This window comes from Balaenoptera acutorostrata, chromosome 16, assembly GCF_949987535.1.
Source record: "Balaenoptera acutorostrata chromosome 16, mBalAcu1.1, whole genome shotgun sequence".
Lineage (NCBI taxonomy): Eukaryota > Metazoa > Chordata > Mammalia > Artiodactyla > Balaenopteridae > Balaenoptera > Balaenoptera acutorostrata.
In genome coordinates this window covers 37669441-37686793 of record NC_080079.1, presented here as the reverse complement: position 1 = coordinate 37686793, position 17353 = coordinate 37669441, and the positions used below count along the sequence as shown (strand labels likewise).

The 17353-nt window shown below is 34.2% G+C and overlaps 1 protein-coding gene across 2 annotated transcripts in view; it reads left to right on the top strand.

The window, feature by feature from the left end:
* Positions 1-17145, top strand: part of KIF20B (kinesin family member 20B) — a 63490-nt gene extending 46345 nt beyond the window's left edge. The window contains exons 20-27 of one of the 2 annotated variants that reach the window (XM_057531437.1): positions 1446-1601; positions 5061-5237; positions 7003-7113; positions 8514-8711; positions 11310-11411; positions 11818-11968; positions 15268-15410; positions 16898-17145. In XM_057531437.1, the coding sequence (XP_057387420.1) occupies positions 1446-1601; positions 5061-5237; positions 7003-7113; positions 8514-8711; positions 11310-11411; positions 11818-11968; positions 15268-15410; positions 16898-16975 (1116 nt within the window). In that variant the 3' untranslated portion in view covers positions 16976-17145. Of the gene's footprint in view, positions 1-1445; positions 1602-5060; positions 5238-7002; positions 7114-8513; positions 8712-11309; positions 11412-11817; positions 11969-15267; positions 15411-16897 lie in introns of those variants that run through there. The other variant, XM_057531436.1, reaches the window with a different exon arrangement.
* Positions 17146-17353: the final 208 nt, after the last annotated feature.

The window sequence follows — 17353 nt, the reverse complement described above, 5'->3', positions numbered from 1 at the left end:
GGAAAAGAATAGAGTTGAATGAACACTGGAATACATTTGAAACTATACTACTACAGAGAAGATATTCTGTTTTGTGTTTATATGTTTTCCACATACTATGTATAGAATACAGCATATGGGGGAAATATTTTTTTAATGGGACTTAAAAATACTACGTAAAATTTTGTGCATTTTATTTATTAGAAGTTGCAGTCCAACTGTAGTTTTGGGATTGAAGAGAACAAAACAGTGATTTTGAAAAGACTGCATCTAAATTATTTTCTTAAATTCAGGCTGTATATAATCAGATACTGAACAAATACAAAAGAAATCAGTTACTTTCTTTTGTAACTATTAATTATATACTTTAGAATTTACCCTTTCCACTCCATTAATTATGAAAAAAATAACATTAATTACATTGAGAATGTTCATATTAAGGAATACCGGTATGTTCTACGTTGTTCTAAAATAATGTGATCACATATCTTAGATAATAAACGGGATTTTTAAATATATAGCTTTTAATGTGATATTACTGTTTTTGTTTCAAATGAAGTTTTACTTGAATTTTTTTTTTTTTTTTAGAATTAGCTTTTTAAAATTTTATTTATTTATTTATTTATTTTTGGCTGTGTTGGGTCTTCGTTTCTGTGCAAGGGCTTTCTCTAGTTGCAGCAAGCGGGGGCCACTCTTCATCGCGGTGTGCGGGCCTCTCACTATCGCGGCCTCTCTTGTTGCGGAGCACAAGCTCCAGACGCGCAGGCTCAGTAGCTGTGGCTCACGGGCCTAGTTGCTCCGCTGCGTGTGGGATCTTCCCAGACCAGGGCTTGAACCCCTGTCCCCTGCATTGGCAGGCAGATTCTCAACCACTGCGCCACCAGGGAAGCCCTACTTGAATTTTGAATGTATAAATTAGACATTTTTGAACCCAAAGGATCTATGGAAACCTCTTTGAAATTTACTGATCAACTCTATTTTCTGTCCAGCTGTTCCCAATGTTCCTTAAACTAATAAATGTTTGCCCTGTTGCACAAGTTATTCTTTATTTGGCATCTTGTATACCCAGGAAAATTTTATTTTTGGAACCATACAATTAGAAATGACTACCATAAATCAATTTTTTAAAAAAATCTGGCATTTAAGAAGGCTTGGTTCTCTGTAACTCTTTGAGAAATTTCAATTGTGTCTTCTTAAGCTCACTGTTGATGGAAAGTCTTCAAATGTACTTTATAGCAAAATAAAGTTTATAAACGAAATAACTATTTAGGAAAGCAAACCAACAATGTTCTTTTGATAATCTGAAATAAACTCAAATCTTGTCATTATTTAAAGAAAAACACTTGTTTTTAACTTTTTGAAGAGGTGAAATGAAAAGTGCTGGATTACATGGAAATGTTATAAATACAGATTTATTAACTGCTTTTGAAGCATATGATAGTTACTTATGCTATTTATACATATAGGAATCTGAACAGAAATATAAAGCTGATAGAAAAAAATGGTTAGAAGAAAACATGATGCTTCTCACTCAAGCAAAAGAAGCTGAGAATCTACGAAACAAAGAGATGAAAAAATATGCCGAAGACAGAGAGCATTGTTTGAAGCAACAAAATGAAATGGTTGGTAACAATTATACTTTCTCTTCTATGTATTTCGCCTGCTTTCTTTGGTTTCTTAAATTTTTCCCTGGGATTCTTATATTCTTATCAGTATCTACATGGTTGTGTGGTTTTGTTTTTTGTTTCTTTTTTTTCAAAGGCAGTTTGTCTGTTTGTAAGATGACTTTTCTAGCCCATTTTATCTTGAAGTTCTTATTGTTGGGAAAATATCTCAATATTTAGATTCAGAACTTAAAAATCTCTTCTTTTGACTGCCACAGGATTATCCCTACTGTACCGTAAAACATTTACATTTTGACCTGTAGATTCTACTAACATGGTGTTTATATTTTACCTCATAAGCTGATTTTATCAGGTCTTTTTTTTTAAGTCAACTCAATAGTTTCTAGAAGACTATAGGTAGAAATAACTTTCAGTTTTACATTGACTGGCTCTAGTTCTTAAGTGATTCTATCTTAGCTTGTCTTTTTTCCTCCTATTTAAATCGACAACTTAGTCTGTTTGACAATCAGAAAAAAGAAGTTTAAAGTCATCATTGATCCTAGGAAAGCTGTTGAGTAATACATTAACATTACTTTTAAATGAAAAACTAGTTCTCTATTTACGGTAATAGTAACGTGGCAGTATCACATTGTCATCTATTGGCAATTTCCTTTGTTAATGACAGAATTTTACTTATACCAGCTAAACTTTCCTGTACAAACAGGAATGTTAATTTTCAATAAGTTATGGATGATTTTTTTCCAATGAGTTTTAAAAATTTTTTACCTTTATTTTGAAATCATTTTATTTCCAGAAAAGTTGCAAAACTAGTACAGAGAATTTCACCCAACTTCTGATGTTAGATCTTACATGACAACAGTACAATGATCAAAACCAACAAATCAATATTATTATAGTACTCTTAGCTGACTTATGGACCTTACTAGAATTTCACCAGCTTTCCCACTGTTTTTTCTGGATATAGGATCTAATCTAGGATACTACGTTCCATTTAGTTGTTGTGTTTCCTTAGAGTCTTGACTCTCTCTGTCATGTGACAAGTTATGTGAGACTAGTACTTGTCATTACTACAGCAATGAGATGGCAATATATTTCACTTCATGTGAGAACTCCACATGACTGGAGGTATCTTCAGGAAGTGTTGGGTTGAGCAAGATTGTAATGCTGCATTTATCTTAACAGGAAATGTTGCTGCTGGTTCTCTTTGTGTCCATAGCCCATCCGACCTTCCTGGACAGTAATAAGAGGCAAGAAGTGAAATCAAAGCTGTTGGCTGTCATAGTCACTCTACCTCCAACCCAGGAATGGGCCTACTTTCTTTTCCTAATCAGTCCCTCTAGCAGCAATGCCAGCAAGTAAACCTCCTTTGAGTTTTTAGTCCTAGAGAAAGCTAACTTTCTCCTTTCTCCCATATATTTCTTTACAGTCATACCTAGGATATGTGTCTATGATATTTAAGAAATAAATTGTTGATTTTTTTAAAAGCTTTTTAAATTGTAACATACATAACACAGTAAGTAAGCAAAACAAACATATAGTTCAATGAATTATTATTATAAAGCCAGCCCCCACTCAACTACCACCGAGTTTAAGAAATAGAACCATCTTCTGAATAGTAATAACTGTTCTATCTTTTAATGTTAAACTTTAGTTCTGCTCATTTATGAATTTTATATAAATGAAAACATATAAATATATAGAATGCATTTTTTGTGTCTGGCTTCTTTCACTCAGTATCATGTTTGTGAGGATCATCTATACTGTTGCAGGCAGCTGGAGTTAGTCTATTTTCATTGCTGAATATTTCAGTGTATAAGTATACCTCAGTCTATTCAATTTAAAGTTGAATGTATGTGGATTGTTTCCTGTTTTGGGCTGTTAATGCGTAAGATCTCCTGTTAACATTTTTATATATTTCTCTTAGTGCACATGTGCATGCATTTCTTTTGCCTATATAGCCAAGAATAGAATTGCTAGTTGATATGTGGAACTCTAGTAGAATGCCAGACTGATTTTCAAAATAGTTGTATCCGTTTATACTCCAGCTAGTATTGTTGGATGTTTAGTTTATTGGCTCTGCCAATCCAAGTCCCCTTGCTTATCTTCTATTGGACTATCTTTTTTTTTTTTTTTTATAGGAGTTCCTTATACTTTCTGGATAGGAGTGTGTTGCAGCTACCTTCTTTCAATCTCTGGTTTACTTTTTTACTCTCTTGTTGCCTTTTTAGAACAGAAATTCTTAGGTATTTTAATTCATTTTCCCAGTCTTTTCCTTTATGAACCTCAAGGGCATGAAGATGTTTTCTTACATTATTCCTGAAAGGTTTGGGGTTTTACCTTTCATATGAAAGGTAAACCCTAGAATTAATTTTTGTGTTGGAGTGAGATGGGGTAAAAGCTGTTGTTGTCATTGTAAATGTGTATTAACGATCGACCTGGTAGTACGTATTGAAGAAACTGTTTCTTTTGTACTGCTCTGCAACTTTTGTCATAAATCAGTTGTCCAAGCGTTAACTTTCGTACATTGTGTGAGATTACGATTAAGGTTTTTTCTTTTTTTCCATTTGGCTATTCAGTTGTTCCATCACTCTTTGTTGAAAAGACTGTCCTTTCCTCCATTGAAATTCTTTGGCATTTTTATAGAATATCAATTGACCATAACATTTGTGGACCCTATCCTCTGCTTTCTGATGTCTGTGTATCCTTACGCCAATATCATGGTCTTGATTATTATTATTACAGTAGGCTTGAAATGATGTAGTGTGATTGCTTGTACTTTGTTCTTCATTTTCAACATAATTTTGACTGTTATGTCATTTGCATTTTCATATTATTTTTAGAGTCAGCTTTTTCATTTCTATCAACACACACACACACACACATGCTTGCTTGGATTTTGAAGTTGCTTTGACTCTATAGAGCTTTTGGGGGAGACTTGGCATCTTAACAATATTGAATCTTTTGATCCTTGAACACAGATTCTCTCTTTGTTTATTTAAGTGTTCTTTTATTTCTTTCAGCAATGTTTTGTAGTTTGTCATGTTTAGGTCTTACACATATTTTCTTTAATTTACCACTAACTATTTTATGATTTTTGAACCCAGTGAAAATGGTATTTTTAATTTTCATTTTTCTATTGTTTGTTGCTATTAGTTTTGTCATTTGTTTTATTGTAATTTTACCATCTCATTTCTCAAATATTGAGGGAAATGCTAGAATTAGTTTAAAAGCAGTAACTTTTTATTGAAAGAAGTGCCCAGTGTGGACACTTAAGGTATATAAAGGCATTATGTATTTGGCTTTATAAGTAAATATTTTATCGAGACTTGACTATGTAATTTGTTATATATCCTGTTCACAGTTGTATTTATTGTGTTATTTATAATAACTTCAAAAAATTCTTAGATTCATAATTTTGCAAGGTTTACTTTAACATTTTGTCCATATTCTGTTTAGGAAATGCTTAAAGCACAGTTGGCTGAGAAAGATGGTAACCTCCAACAGTGGCGGGAAGAACGCGATCAACTGGTTGCAGCTTTAGAAATACAGCTGAAAGCACTGATCTCCAGTAACATACAGAAAGATAATGAAATTGAACAATTAAAAAAGATCACATCAGAAACTTCTGAAACAGTCAGTAGAATCATGTTCTTTCTATGCCTTTTTAAATTAAACATAGGAAGTTTTCAAAATTATTTAATTGATTAACTTTTAAAGAATAAAAATGTAAGTAGATCAGTGGGGAATCATAGTTTGAAAAAATTATTTGGATATTTGTCATGAATTTTGAGTTTTCAGAGTTTATCATTATGGTTGACTCATCAATGACTAATTGAGAAATAGTACTTTCTCCAATATTTCAGTCATATCTCTCAGATAGAATAATTAGAAAATAAACAACTGATGATTTAGTCCCTAATCTGCCTTTAAAATGTGGAAATGTGACTCAGCCTGAATGCTTGGTGATATTTAAATACTTGAACCCATCCTAAATTTATGATAAAGATACAAATTGTTTTTGAAAATAAGCACGATGGTGAGGAGATGTGAGTCATTCAGGACCTACTTTTTTTTTTCCCCCTCCTCTGGCTGCACCACACGGCTTGCAGGGATCTTAGTTCCCCGACCAGGGATCGAACCCAGGCCTTGGCAGTGAGAGCACCGAGTCCTAACCACTGGACCACCAGGGAATTCCCAGGAGCTACTTTTGTAATATTGCATTGGGGCTAGGAACCCTAGATAAAGAAAGTATTGCATTTCACAGATAGCTATTTCCCAGGTAAATTGAATCAGGGTACATCTGAAGCTAGTCTTTCCAGAGTAAATAATCTGCATTTGAAAATCTGCTGTTCTACAGCCTTCAGACAATAATAAAATTAAATGTGTTTGTGTGTATATGTCTCTTACATCAAAAGACTTCATGATTCTAAGAGAAAGACTGCTCAAAACAGAGGTATTAGCATGTGGTATAAATTGCACAGAATAGAAAGTTAGAAAAACTAGGTATCAACTGCTGTCAGTGTGGTTTTGGGACCTTTAGGAAAATTACTTAACATTTGCAAACTTCAAAACAGAGATGATGGTGTCTTTCTAATAGAACTGTGAAAATTAATCGAGAGCATTTGTAAAACAATTAGCACAGTTATTACCACAGTGGAAGTCAGTACATGCTAGTTGCTTTCCCCATTATGAATGCAATAGGATCTTTTTTATTTGACAATTATGGGTAGGTGACATAAGAGATGTATTTGACTTTTGATTTTGATTGTAGTGATTAGAAGGTGCACGTTGGAATTTATCAAGTTTAAAAATGTATTCTGATTTTTTTTATAGATCCCTTAAGTAAGGTTTAGGAACAGAGCATACCCTATGACTGATTAAGTGGGATGAAGAGTGTGCAGCAAGGAAAGATTTAGTTATCAGTATGGTCTTTTCTACTCTAATGCTATAGTTGCATTCCTAAGACACCTCTAGATTTTGAAAATTGTGTTATCAAAGTGATTTTGGGGGTTCAAGCTCCAACTCAGTACAGACCGTGGTCATGTTATTTAATTTCCCTCTATTTCTTCATCTGGAAGGTAGGAATAACAATTCTTGCCAAATCTCAGAGTTGCAGTGAAAGTAAAATGAGAGAATATATGTAAAACACCTTGGAAGTTGAAAGTAATCTTTCAAATTTCTCTTTAGATCAGATTCAGAAGAGGCTGGAAAGTTGCCCAGCCTTTCCTAACTCTCTGAGGATGAAAGAGAAGAAGGAGAGTTAGTTGGTCGTTGAAGAAGTCTTTAATTACTTCCACTATTTAATTCACCCAAATCTTGATATTATATTCTTTAGGTGAAGTATTTTAATGTATATTCGGTTACGGTGACTTGTTGCTTTAATATTTCCTTACTTTAGGAAAAACAGACCATGGATATCCAGCCCAGACATAAGAGTTCAATGGATCCTGGCAGGGTTGAAACTGAACCTCAGTCAACAAGTTTTGAAATTTCCAGGGATGAAGCAGAGGTGGGTATTTGATAACGCAGTCCACTTTTTAACCCTCTTTACCAATGACCATTAATTACTAAAAAACACTTGCAAGTATAATTTAATCAGTTGTTGAAGGTATCTTGCTGTACAGTTAGCTGTGTGTGCTCTTGGCTATGGAAAGGAAAACTGAAGGCTTTTGAGGGGAGATGCAGTTCTTTTGGGGAAATTTGATCCCCAAATGGTATTAATTTCCTCTCAAAATGATACTGATCTCAAACAGGTCTTTGATTATAAACAAATTTGATGGTCAGAAATAGGAAATCCCACAAAAGATAAAATATGGATGACTATTTTCCCTCATAAGCAGTCCATTTAATAAGCATTCTAGTAGATAGTATTTTTTGGAAATTTTACCCATTTTATAACTTTACCACCAAATCCCAACAACCTCACAATGAGTTTCCTTAGTTTGAAATGGGCTTAGGGTTCTGTGACTCACGTTGGATAATGTAGTTTCTCAGATTGCCTATGAAATAGATAAAAATTCTATGTCACTTTTTGAAAATAAAATTACTTTTTAAATATTTATTTTAAAAACACATTTATTGGGAGCATTCATTGTTGGGAACCTTGCACTGAGGAGAAAGACATAAGTAAGATATGATCGCCATCCTCAAGGAATAAGAAGTCTAATAAGACAGGTATTGAATGACTATCTTGTTTCACCTTATGGACTAAGTGCTATAAAGAGAGTGCTAAGAAGGAACACTGATGAGGAGGATATGATGAATTTTGCCTGAGTGGTTGTGGACGTGGATTAGAAAAAGTAACATCGTACTGGGTCTTGAAGGTGAATAGAAGTTTACCAAGCAGAGAATGGGAAGAGAAAGGCATTTTGATCTGGGGAAATAACACAAGCCATTCCTTAACAAGGCTTCAGAAGAATCATGTTACTTCCACCACATGCTATTAGTCATGGAAGCCATTAAGGCCAGCCCCAATTCAAGGAAGGGGAATGAGACTCTTATCTCTCAATGGGAAGAACAGTAAAGAATTTACAGCAAACTTTAGTTTACCATAACTAGGGTGCTTATTAAAAATCCTTGACTCTTTCCTTGGAGAGTTCTGATTTAGTAGGTTTGTGGTAGGGTCCAAGAATCTTTTAAACAATTTCTCTAGATAATTCTTATGATGACACAGGTTTGGGAAATACTGATCTCTAAGTTTCTCTCAATTTTAACATACCATGTATAAACCTGGAGAAAGTAGATGATATCTCAGTCTTTCTGTCCTTGCTGTAGCAAATTTGATCCAGCAAACTTTTTATCTTTTCCAATTTATTGTTTTTAAACAATATTTGAGAGAGTTAATTTTTGGCAATTTAGAAATTCATATTTTGCAAATAAGATTTGTTTTCCTTTTAAATTCTGTTGTAGGATGGATCTGTAGTCCTTGACTCTTGTGAAGTGTCAACAGAAAATAATCAAAGTTCTCGATTTCCAAAACCTGAGTTAGAGATTCAATTTACACCTTTACAGCCAAACAAAATGGCAGTGAAACACCTGGGTTGTACCTCACCAGTGACGGTTAAGATTCCCAAGGCCCGGAAGAGGAAGAGTAATGAAATGGAGGAGGTAAATACTTAACTATTAAGTGAATTAAACAAGTAAACCTTATTATTATTAAGCTCAGTGATAATATATAGTTAAATTCTGTTACATTGCCCTCCTATTCATAAGCACTGCTATTAGAGACCAAAATCATAGTTTATGGTATATTTAATACTGTTTTAAGAATATTAAAAAAAAAAAAAAAAAAAAAAGAATATTACTGTGGTGAATAGTCCTCAAACAAAAAGCTTATAGATTTTAAAATATATAGATTATTCCTTCTTTTAGTGAAGCTATGACAGGTCAAATGGTGGTGAATTTTAGTAGCGAGCTATTTCAGTATACCAGTCCTGTTCAAACTTAGTCACTTTCCCTCCAGTGGAAGAGAAGAGGGGTTGATAAAAGGAATTAGAGAAACTGAAACGACTAACTTGCTTGAATATAATCTTTGTCATTTAACTAAAATCTTAGGTCTCTATGATCATAGTAGGTTTCAGAAGAGAAATTCTTTTTCTATGAGTCAGTATTAAAATTTGGGTCTCGATTTAGTGGTAGGCCAAGAGCGATTTACTTCTTCCTGCTGCAGCTTTCTGATCGTGGGGTTACCAAACCTTCTGTCATATTCTAACCAGTCACATAAACTTTCCGATCCTCACTTTCCTCCTTTTGGAAATAAAGAATTAGATATAATATGTTTTAAATGTTTTGCTTTTGTTCCACATGTGGTAGATACATAATAAATGGCAATATTTATGTTAACAGAAATATTTATGTTTAAAACTATAATTATAAACTCTCTAGCACAATAACTTTTTTTCCAACTTATCTTTTTCACTCCTTTAAAGAGTAGTATCTTTTCAAGTTGGTGGAAGAGCAGAAATAATATTAGCCGTACTCCTGAGGCTCTCTGTCAGGTAATACATTTGCTGAATGAATAGTATTTAGCATATTTCCTTCTACACATAGAACACCTTTAGCCATTGTTTTGGAGAGCCTTAGTTAACTTTTATTCTATATTTATTTAATTTATATTTAGTACATTTTAGATACCATTAAGATACAGTTGACCCTTGAACGACATGAGGGTTAGGTGCCAGCCGCTGCGCAGAAAAATCTTGTGTAACTTACAGTCGGCCCTCCGTATGTGAGGTTCCTCATCCACGGATTCAACCATCTACAGATCACGTAGTAATGTAGTATTTACTATTGAAAAAAATCAGTGTATAAGCAGATTCATGCATTTTAAACCTGTTTTGTTCGAGGGTCAACTGTACTAAGTAGTTTAATTTCATCATCTTTGTTAACATGGTGACTAACATCTGTGTTGACTTGATTCATTTTTTTCAAAGGAAAAGGAAAAATTGGCTGTATACTCAGAGGGTTAAGATAAAATTATTTTATTCATTTTACTGCCGGCATATACTCCCAATTTCAGAATAGATACACAGATTGTTGTAGGGTAACCATGTAGAAACTTAAAAGTTTTAACTGATTTTGCTAGCTCTTTACTGCTGTAATAAACTGAGTGTTGTAAAGTCCTCAGGAAAATAATTTATACAGTGCTATATTCTAATCTAGTGAAGACTCCAAAGAGCTCTTTATTGAACACTACAAGTATGATGGAGTTACAATCTTTCTTCCTTTGCTTCCCATGATTACCATCTATCTGTCTTTCCTCTTTTAGGAAATCTTCTTCTTGTGATCCTTAAGACTTTACTTGGTAACTTGAATTCTGAGGTTCAGTCATGATCTCTCTGCTTCTGTTCTTGCCTTTTTTTTTTCCTTTTATGCTTATAATCTTTAGTACGATTAGTATTTGCACAAGTTCAGTTCAGTTAATGTACCACAAAAGACTTTGTCTTAAGTAAGATTAAGTGGGGAAAAGAAGAGTAAGATGTCATGCCTTTTTAGTAGCAAAAACAGATTGTATTTCTTAACCTTCACATTTTACCTGTGCTTATACTGCAGATTTTTGTTTTGTTTTCAGTGTCACTAAGCATCAGTTAGAGGTCATGCTCAGCATGATTTGGGAGTTGGGAAAAGGGTAGATAAATATATTGCTATGTTGTATTGTCAAGATGGGGTTCAAATAAAAGATGTTATCCCTTCATTTAACTAATGTAATTTCATCATGATGCATGTGAAAAATTCATACCTTCAATCATTTTGCAATAAAAACATGTATTACATCATCATGCTGTGCGCTTAAACTTACATATGTTATATGTGAGTAATATTTCAATGAAGCTGGCAAAAAACATTGTACATTCAGTCAGGGTTTCTCAGCTTCAGCATGATTGACATTTTCAGCCCGATATTTCTTTGTTTTGGAGAGTTCAATGCCCTATACATTTTAAGGAGTTTTTAGCAGTATTCCTGGCCTCTACCCACTAGTTTCCATTAAACCTGCCCCTTATCCCCAGCAGTGACAACCAAAAATATCTTCAGACAATGCCAATGTCCCCTGGGGTCAGAATTGCCCCTGTTTAAGAACCAATTTATTGTTTTGTTGTTGTTTGTTTGTTAGTTTGCTTTTGTTCTTTTTTTTCCTCCCCTGGAGTCTAGAGAGAGAAAGAAAACACTGTCAAGAAATTAATCAGTGCTGAAATTCATTATTTTTAGGACTTTGTGAAATTTGAAAATAAGAAGAATACTACACCCAGAACTAATTTGAAGTCCCCTGTTTCTGAGCATAGAAATTCTTCTGTCAAAAAGGAACAAAAGGTTTGTCTTCTAATTTGTCCAAAATTGACCATTTTCATAACTTACATTTATAAAGTAGAAGATGAAAATAAAAATGTCAAATTTGATTAGTAATAATTATTCAGAAGTTGGGTTTTGTCCAGTTATAAATTATTTATCTTTCATTTTCTATTCATCTAATTCAGCTCAGAGTATATAACCTTTGGCATTTGGCAAGTAGCAGGTACCCCTTGATGTGTTCACCTCTGACTTATCATTCTATCACACTCATTCTCTGGCCCTTTCATCCCTCTCCTTATATTCTTAATCCCAAGTTCCCTGCCTGAGAATTCATAACCTTTGCCTGGCCTCTTTAACTCAACTATGGCTATAACTGTTTCCTTCTAACATTCCTCATCAACAATAACAAGAAGTGTTTGTTTATTAGGTTTCCACACGCCCATCATCTAAGAAAACCTATTCTTTACGGAGTCAGGCATCCACAATTAGTATAAACGTGCCTGCTAAGAAAAAAGAAGGAACGCTACAGAAATTTGGAGATTTCTTACAACATTCTCCAACTATTCTTCAATCAAAAGGTTTGCAGAATATTAATTAAATGACCTTTTACGTTAGATATATGGTGTTTTCTAATATCTGATTGGTGTATAAACTCAACAACAGTGACTATTATATTTCCAATAGACAGTGTCTTATGTTAGGTATTTAGGGAGGAAACATGAAAGGATAATATGCCTTGATGTTCACTGTGTAATGGAAGAGAAAGATCTGTATTTAAGTAATTGAAGCAGAGCAGGCTACTTAATGTAATAGTTGTAGAGATACAAGGAAAGTGCATGGTAGTATTGGAGGAAGAGAGCTGTTTGTTTGGGGGCTATGGGAAGATTTTATAGAAAAGATGGGATTTAACCTGGGTGTTGACATGTTGGAAGATTATACCTCCTAGAGATAACCACTGTTAGTATTATGGTATATATTCTTCTACTGTTTTTTTCTCTGCATGTATAAACATTACCTAATCCTATATATCAAAAGCATATATTTCTATAAATATGTATTGAGTTTAGTTGCTTAATGCTTTTTTCTTTATAATATAATGTAGATATACTAATACTTTTGTATTAATATGTGCTAAGATATATATTCTCTCTATACACGTATACATAAATATATATTTATATACACATCTACCAGAGGGAACAGTTTTAACACAAATAGAGTACCAGGAAAGTGTAGGGAATGTGCAGGCAATTACAGGTAGCAATATGCATCTGGCATCTAGAATGTGGAGAGATTATTGGGAGGAAGGGGGCAGGAAGGAGTGAGTTTTCATTAGAGTACCTGAATGGTAGCAATAGGATAAATTGGAGACTAGAGGTGGGGAGAATGAGGAGGGAAAGGGACTGAAAGCAGGGACAGTTGAATTTAGTCAGATTGGTTGTGTAAAAATACTTTCTGTAAAAGCTTAACCACAGAGCTTCCCAAACTTTCTTGGTTCACAGTGCCCTTAATATCTCAGTAATTTTTTGCATTGTGTCCATGCACTCAAAGAAACACCTAATAGTCCCATCCGTTAATACTTAAGGCCAAACAATCACTGAAAATTCAGCTCCTGAAAATCCAGGTTGCCAAAATATGTCATCATCAGAAGGAAGGTAATGTGATATCGTTTTGAAACTGAACTACCCTGAGTTACTGAGTGTCACTGTTTTCCTCAAAAATTTAAAATATTCTGAGCTGCTCTTGTGAATTTGCTGCAGCATGTCTTGGTACACAGTTTGGGAACTTCAGACTTAGACCCATTTGTATATATTTTTCAAAAAATATATACATTCTTTGAAAGGTATAGTTTGTATAAGCATAGAAAATATCTGGAGAGACAAACAGCAAACTGTTAAATGTCTAAATTTGGAGAGGTGGGACTTGTTATTTTAGATGCTTCTGTATTTTATTTAAATTATGTTGACCATTGCTTATATATTAAAAAGAAATATGTTTTCAGGGAGAGGGAGGTACCCACCTGGTAATGACTCCCTTGCTTGGTTGACTCAGCTCCTTAATGGCTTCCCTACCTATATACCCGGTGTGGAATTTTTAAAAACTTATTTCTAGTAATATAAAGTATCCCTGTTTGGGATTGTAACTGCAATACATGTCTGTTGTTGATCACTTGGAAATAAAGGGAGAAAAGAAGAAAACAGAGATTAGTGCTTAAAATTCTGCTGCTCTGTTAACTACTGTTAATCCATTACTCAGTAACTGCTGGTTTCCCAGTTTATCCCTTTTGTCTATCTCTTATCCATTCAGTACATGGAAGCCAGAGTGATCTTTTCAAAGTGCAAAATGAATTATTTAAACTATATAATTTTTTGTTTTCTTATTATCTTTTCCAGTAGAATATAAGCTCTACAAGTGCAAAATGTCTGTCTAGTTTACATCCTCAGCTCTTAGTATAGTGGTTGGCACACAGTAGTGAGGAATTTCGAAGCTCCAGGCCAAAATCCTATGTGTGATTTGTTTCAGGCTGACCTTAGGCAATTACAAAGGTTTTACGTGTTAGGTCTCATGAGGGAAAGCTACCGTCCCTACATCAAACTTGATACACACAGCCAATGCATCTAGGTCTGTGAAGGGAGTTAGTCAAGGACCCAGGTCTCTTGCCAACCATACTCTTACACATGTCTGCATTCCTAGCCTAGGGGCCTTCATTTGTATCCTATTAATTGGGGGCCTTCAGTAGAGAACGTCCTCAGGCATCTCTGCCAAAGACGTTATGACGGGGAAGTGGAGGGAAACTTGAAGACACTTTTTTCCACTCTGACTCTACTTTTCCACTCCTAGCCCTCCCCCCTGGTCTCCAGCACCAAGGTCCATAAAACTGCAAGTGCAAGAGCCTTTTGTTTAGGGCTCACTTGGCGATAAGGTCACCCCAACTTCCGTGCTGATGCACCTGACCCAGGCTGTGCATTATTCCATGCGGGAATGTAGAAGGGCGGTGGGAGGTGGTGCTTTCTCAGGTTTTTAGCCTCTTGCTTATTCAATTGCAGTTAAGTGGTTAAAGGCTTTAACTTTCATTTTGACTTGTCTTAATTAGCCACTCTGACATCTGGCGGCTCAGCTCTCAGGCTCAGCTCAGCCCTTGACAAGTAGACCTCAGTTCAGCATATTTCCTTAAATGTGTTTTCTATTTAAAAAAATATATAGTTGATATCATATGTACATGGATTTTCTATCCAGAAGTTTTCCCAAATGAAAGTATGTTTTCTGTTAAAATCAATATGTGTCTATTTAAAAAATAAAGCATATGTACAAAGTAAGAAATTTGAAAATTCCTATTCAACTTACCAGAAGCAATCAACTGTTAACAATTTGGTTTCTTTTACTCTATGTGTGCATGTGCACGCGTTTGTTAACTAGAAGTAAAGGGCTCACAGTTACAAGTTACTTTTACTTAGTATTCATTGTGGACATCTTTACATGTGAGTACTGAACTAGCTCTACCACCTTATTGTTCTTAGTGATTCATGGTCCACTATATACGTATCCTGATCTTTTCCTTAATGTAGTATAAACCTCTTCCAAGTCATTAAAGATGCCTGAGTTTTACTGGTTGTACTATAATTTACCAAACCTTTTCAATATGTTGAACATTAGTGAAGTGATATTTTATTTATTTGCCCTTTTATTTTTGCTGTTGATCATTTATGTGTGTGTTTATTAGGCATTTAATTTTTTTCTTTGTGAGTTTTCTATTCGTGTCCTTTTACCATTTATAAATTGCAGTGCTTTTCTTTTTAATATGGTTCTTTATTAAGGATTTCAAATATTTGCAGTTAGAAAATTATTTCAAGATTTAACTAATGTATTTTTTTCATAGCAAAGAAGATAATTGAAACAATAAGCTCTTCAAAGCTCTCAAATGTAGAAGTAAGTAAAGAAAATGTGTCTCGACCAAAACGGGCCAAACGGAAACTATACACAAATGAAATTTCATCTCCTATTGATATATCTGGCCAAGTGGTAAGCTACTATTTAAGTTTTCTTAAAAGTAAAACTGTTTATGTTCCTTTTAATTCTGAAGTATTGATAACAATTTGAATTATATAATGGTATGAACTTTTATTCTGTAGACCATATCTCTTAAAACACGCTTTAACTGTACTTTTGGTACTGGATGTGTTAAATTTATAGTAATTGAATATAAATGCTGAATTAATGTATACAAGTGTCACATGCATCTGCATTTATAAACTCATAAGAGGAATTTTAATTCCATCAATAGAAATATCACTATTTAATAATTTATTGGCTTCTAACATCTGTTTTTCTTAATTATCTTTATCACAAGAGTTGTACGAATCTGGGCCTAAGTCTGCCTGCTAAAAATATAGAATTGACATTCAGTCATTTCCTCCCACTTTCCCTCTAAGGCTTCCAGGTTTTCTTAAGAAAAGACTATAGTTTGGGGCTTCCCTGGTGGCGCAGTGGTTGAGAGTCTGCCTGCTAATGCAGGGGGCACGGGTTCGAGCCCTGGCCTGGGAAGATCCCACATGCCGCGGAGCGGCTGGGCCCGTGAGCCACAACTGCTGAGCCTGCGCGTCTGGAGCCTGTGCTCCACAACGAGAGAGGCCCGCGCATCGCGATGAAGAGTGGCCCCCGCTTGCCACAACTGGAGAGAGCCCTCGCACAGAAACGAAGACCCAACACAGCCAAAATCAATCAATCAATCAATCAATCAAACATACGCATCTGATTCAAGATCCTCATTAAAAAAAAAAAAAAAAAAAAAAAAGACTATAGTTTGTCACCCTGACTCTATGACTCATTCTCCTTATTCAGAACAGGCTGTTCTATTACAGGGAAAGTTCTAATTTTCTATCATGCTTGCATCTGCCTAGTGGATGGAAGTAAAGATAGAAAAGGAATTAAAGAAAAAGTCTTCAACAGAAAATGGTCAAGAAAAATCGGGAGAGACCTTTTGCAACAGTAGCTATCAGATATAAGATAGACACTTGAAGCAAGTAGTAAAGAATTAGGATCATTAGGACATGCTTTTGGAAGTACTGTTCTCTTGGTTACTTTTATCCATCTGTCTGATAAGTACATAATTTTCTCCCTTGGCTGAAGTTATTTCTTTTCTTAGTTGAAAAATAATGCTGTTTCTACTTTCTAAGTTATATACTTGATACTGCAAAAGATCATTTCCTAAAAATTATTTGAGACACTTGTCTCCAAATATTTTAGTAATTATTTCAAGCTATGAATTCAGTAAAAGTGTGGATTATTTTAATTCCAGAATTAGGTAGTGTTGAAAGAATCTTTTATAAAATCTACTACCTTAGGCATGCTTTTTTATAGAAGATTGTATATCTGCAGTCCAGGAGGACAAAAAGTACTGTCATTATTAATTATTTCAATTATTAAGAACATAAACATAGCTTATTAATTGTAAGTAAGCTTTCATTTTTATTTTTATTTATAAAAAATTGTGAAATTGTTAATTTCAGATTTTGATGGACCATAAAGTGAAAGAAAGTGATCATCAGATTCTCAAACGACGACTTCGAACCAAAACAGTCAAATAAATCACTTATGGAGAATGTTTTAATATAAAATTTATATTCATAATCACTGTAACTTGCATCCTGACTTTTTAAAGACAATTGTATATACTATGATACAGCAAATCCCTCTGTATGTACATTGCTATTTTATAGTAGTGTAATTTTAATTCAATAAAGAAAATAAGTCAACAGTAAGTTTGCTTGTCTACTTTTCTAAGGCTTTTAAATAATAGCTTCTTTTCAAACTGTGTGTATTTTCCTGTTATCCCAGGCATGGGACCAGTGAGGAGCCTAGGAAAGATGCTGTTATTTTTTGTTTGGTTTTCTATACATAGATATCGCAGGTCAGATATTTGGTTTACTTATATTTCACAGTGTTTTAGGAATTGCTTTTACTGT